Below are 4493 nucleotides of genomic sequence, written 5' to 3'. Positions count from 1 at the left end.
TATGTAATGATAAAGGGGTCAATTCACCCAGAAGATATAACAATTGTGAATATGTAGGCACCCAACATAGGAAAGCCTAAATATATTAAGCAAATACTAATAGATCTGAAGGAAGAAATAGACAATGCCATCATAATAGGAGACTTCAGTACTCCACTTTCAACAATGGATAGATCATCGAATAAGGAAACAGAGGACCTGAGAACTGAGTGACCAAAGCCTCCAGTGAGATGCAGGTGGTCGTGGGGCACTACAGACAGCCCAGCTGCTTCGACCTTGTGAAGACAGGCTTTGTGATGGGCTATGCAGTGGGTATGGTGGCCAGGGCTCTCTTCGATGTCTTTTCCTGTCTCAGGATTGGAATGTGGGGCCGGGAGCTGATGGGTGGCATCGGGAAAACCATGATGCAGAGTGACGGCACCTTTGGCATATTGCTGGCCATCAGGATGGGCATCTGCTGCTCATCAGTGCAGAGGTTACCCACTAGAGCTACCCCTTCCCATCAGTCCCAGCTCATGTACTATAATAAAACAAAATCTCTGGCGGGGGGGCTCCTGGCTCACTCAGTGGCGGAGCATGGGACTCTCAACCTCAGGGTTGTGAGGTCAAGCCCCACGTTGGATATAGAGATTACTTAAAAATAAATTAATAAATTAATTATATATAAATAAATCAATATTATAATAATAATATTATAATAAATAAAATATATAGTAAATAAATTTAAATATATTTAAATATAATATATTTAATTAATTAAATATATTTAAATATATATAAATAAAATTTAAAAAATAAAAAATATAATAAATAAAATAATAAATTAATATATATTAATTATATATAAATAAATTAATAAAATCTTTAAAAAAAGGAAAGAGAGGACCTATAACTACACTATAATAACACTACAGAGCAAATGGATCTAATGGATCTAATAGATATATACAGAACATTCCATCCAATAGCACCAGAATGCACATTCTTCTCATGAGCATATAGAACATTCACCAGGTGAGATCATACAATAGGTGACAAAACAAGTCTTAGCAAATGTAAAAAGATGAAAATCGTACCAAGTATCTTTTCCAAACACTCTAGTATGGAACTAAAAATCAATAAAAGAAAACCTGGACAATTCACAAATATATGGAAATGAAACAACACCATCCCGAACAAACTATTGGTCAAAGAAGAAATCAAAAGGAAGCAAACCAAAATGGAAATGCAACATACTAGCAACACCTATGGGATGCTGAAGGGGTAGTTCTAAGAGGGAACTTTATAATAGAGACAAACTCACCATTAAGAACAACAACAACAAGGGCGCCTAGGTGGCTCAGTCGTTAAGCGTCTGCCTTCGGCTCAGGTCATGATCCCAGGGTCCTGGAATTGAGCCCCGCATCGGGCTCCCTGCTCGGCGGGAAGCCCGCTTCTCCCTCTCCCGCTCCCCCTGCTTGTGTTCCTGCTCTCGCTGTCTGTCTCTGTCAAATAAATAAATAAAATCTTTAAAAAAAAAAAAAGATAAACAAAATGGACAAACCTTTATCTAGATTTATCTAGATTAAAAAAGAGGAAAGACTCAAATAAATAAAATCAGAAATGAAAGAGTTACACATACACATACTGTATTCAGCCATGACATGAGCAAAAAGGAAATCCTGCCATTTGATTCAACATGGATGGACATTAAGGGCATTTTGCTAAGTGAAATTAAGCCAGAGAAAGACTAATACTGTATGATATCACATACAGTGTTAGTGGTCTAAAAAAGCTGAACTCGGGGCGCCTGGGTGGCTCAGTCAGTTAAGCATCTGATTCTTGGTTTCGGCCCAGGTCATGATCTCAGGGTCCTGGGATCAAGCCCCACGTCAGGCTCCCTGCTCAACGGGGAGTCTGCTTCTCCCTCTGCCTCTGCTCCTTCCCCTCCCCCGCTTCTGCTCACTCTCTCTCTCTCTCAAATAAATAAAATCTTAAAAAAATAATAATAAAATAAAAAAAATAGGGACGCCTGGGTGGCTCAGGCGTTAAGCGTCTGCCTTCGACTCAGGTCATGATCCCAGGGTCCTGGGATCGAGCCCCGCATTGGGGTCCCTGCTCCGCGGAAAGCCTGCTTCTCCTTCTCCCTCTCCCCCTGCTTGTGTTCCCTCTCCCGCTGTGTCTCTGTCAAATAAATAAATAAAATCTTAAAAAAAAAAAAAAAGACATTCCCATCTTGCCCACTTTCTGTTTAAGAAACAGCTCCTGGCACAGATTTCATGTTTCCTGGGGCCCACCTCGTTGGTGCTCCAAGTAGCAAGGGCTTTATAAAAGCTGGGTCATCCTTGATTTTAACTGGTGGTTGGTTCCAAGTTAAACAGGAACACGAATTTGGACCTTCGTTATTCTAGAGGGCATCGATGCCGAGACTCAGGAAAAGCCTAGCAAATTGGTTCTGCAGAATTTCTCACTAAGCCCACCTCTTCTGTTAGTTATTTAATTGTATCACTAATATTTGGAGAGAACTTGGAATGAAGGTGAATTTTCCCTCTCCCCTCAATACAAGAAAAGGTTTTCTGAGAATAAAAGGGAACTAATTGGAAGCAAAGTTTTTGTTGCTATCACTTAAAAACTAAAATTTCATGCTAAAGAAAAGTAAATAAAAGTAAGATACACTTGAGGCCGGGATCTGCACACAAGAATGGCTAACAGGCTCATTCTGGCTCCCGCAGCTAGATTCAGTTGGAAGTTCATTCTGTAGGTGGACACCACCAGGTTTTGCTGGCCTTTGACTAACCTTCTCCATTGTTCTGCCATAGCATTCATATGTTGAATATCAGTACCCAGAGAAGAGCTAGTAAGAGGAGAAGAATGATCCAGTCTTCAGTTGACAAAGCCATTCCAATCATGAGCAGCACACATCCTAACATAGAGACAATGATGAATTCCTGGTGCCGAATCAAGAAATTCTCTGAATGCCGAATCTCTTGTAATACGATGTTTAAATTAGGAACATGTGGCGTCCCAGGCATGGTGGAATTTTGCTGGTGGCAGGAAGAAGAGCCCAAGAATTACAAATCCTGTTTCAACTCTAACTAAAGAACTTTTCATTCTGGAAGGACATTGTTTTCAATATAAAGTTCACTTGTACTCAGTGAGCAGGACCGGTCAGACTAGGGTTCTATTGTTATCTAGTTTTCTGGGGATAATATAAAGAACGCAATGGTCTAGGATAATCTAGAATACCTTCCATGAAAGATCCTCGAGAAAAGAGAATACCTAGCTTCAATTCTATGTGGATTTAGACAACTTGGGGAAGCAATCATGAATTTATTGAACAAATCCCAGTGAACTCCTTTTGAAACTGGGATATACCGTGTTTTCCTGAGGCATGCTAGGGAGTGCAGGAAACAAGCTTTGGAGGTCATTCCTAAACATTTTCACTATATGGCAAGTCATTTAATACTTTATAAAAACAAATATAAATAATCCATAGAGAGTAAAATCCATTTGAATTTAAGAATCAGCAGTTAGAAAGGCGCCTGGGTGGCTCAGTCCGTGAGGCATCTGCCTTCGGCTCAGGTCATGATCTCAGGGTCCTGGGATCAAGGCCGTGTTGGGCTTCCTGCTCAGCGAGGAGTCTGCTTCTCTCCCTTTCCCTCTGCCCTTCCCCCTGCTCGTGCTCTCTCTCTCAAGCATGCACTCTCTCAAATAAATAAAATCTTAAAAAAAAAAGAATCAACAATTGGAGTCACAATCCAATCATTGACTATCTAGTGATATGTAATCACTCCACTTGGGTGAAATGTCTATACGCTTTGCCACCCTGAACTTGCTTTAAATGTAAACATTTCTTAAGATCTCAGTGTCCGAAGGGGACTAGCTCTTAATCTTGTAGGCAGCCAAGATAGCATAGTTATTTAGTGGCCTCAGAGAGAGGAAAAGTCTCCTTGGGGCCATACTTATACATCAGGCCATGGGGATTTGACCACACCCTCTTGGGTAAGTAACCTCTCTGATCTCAGTTTCTTCATTAGTGACAATACTCACATCTCATTTGGCAACTGAGAGGATTATATTAGCATGCTTAGGAAACTCAAGACTGTCTCTGGTAGACCTCTTTTGTGGTATAGGCTACCTATCTTCTCTTGCAGTTCTCAAGTTTTCTCAAGATGATCGGAACACTCATCAGAACGCTCCAAGACTTCTAGACCCTAAAGTTATCCTTGAAGATTTGTCATTGTATGACTGCTTTTTGTCCCCAGTCTCAGTATAGAGAAATGCCTTCAACAGACTCAACAGAGATAAACTTTCAACCTACTGAGAAAGTTATTTCCTCGAATTCTGCAAAATCATGATGCACCTTCAAGAAGTTTGCTGATACCCTTTACACACTAGGATGCTTTTAACAATGTTCTTAAAGGTTAGGACAACCTCCTAATGCAGTCTAGAGTTGTGGAAGGCGTATCAGATTAAGAATCTGAGGACAGGGCTTCAAAGTCTTTGAACACCTG

General features: G+C 40.5%; 1 protein-coding gene across 1 annotated transcript; it reads left to right on the top strand.

The window, feature by feature from the left end:
* The first annotated feature begins 230 nt into the window (after positions 1 to 230).
* Positions 231 to 4190, top strand: LOC116624381 (reactive oxygen species modulator 1-like). Its single transcript, XM_032392219.1, has 2 exons — positions 231 to 467; positions 4134 to 4190. The coding sequence occupies exons 1-2, from the start codon at positions 231 to 233 to the stop codon at positions 4188 to 4190; spliced, it is 294 nt and encodes a 97-aa protein (XP_032248110.1).
* Positions 4191 to 4493: the final 303 nt, after the last annotated feature.

The sequence above is a fragment of the Phoca vitulina genome, unplaced genomic scaffold (genome assembly GCF_004348235.1).
Source record: "Phoca vitulina isolate PV1807 unplaced genomic scaffold, GSC_HSeal_1.0 scaffold66, whole genome shotgun sequence".
Lineage (NCBI taxonomy): Eukaryota > Metazoa > Chordata > Mammalia > Carnivora > Phocidae > Phoca > Phoca vitulina.
Note: the sequence above shows the minus strand (reverse complement) of the source record. Positions and strands in the feature narration are given on the sequence as shown.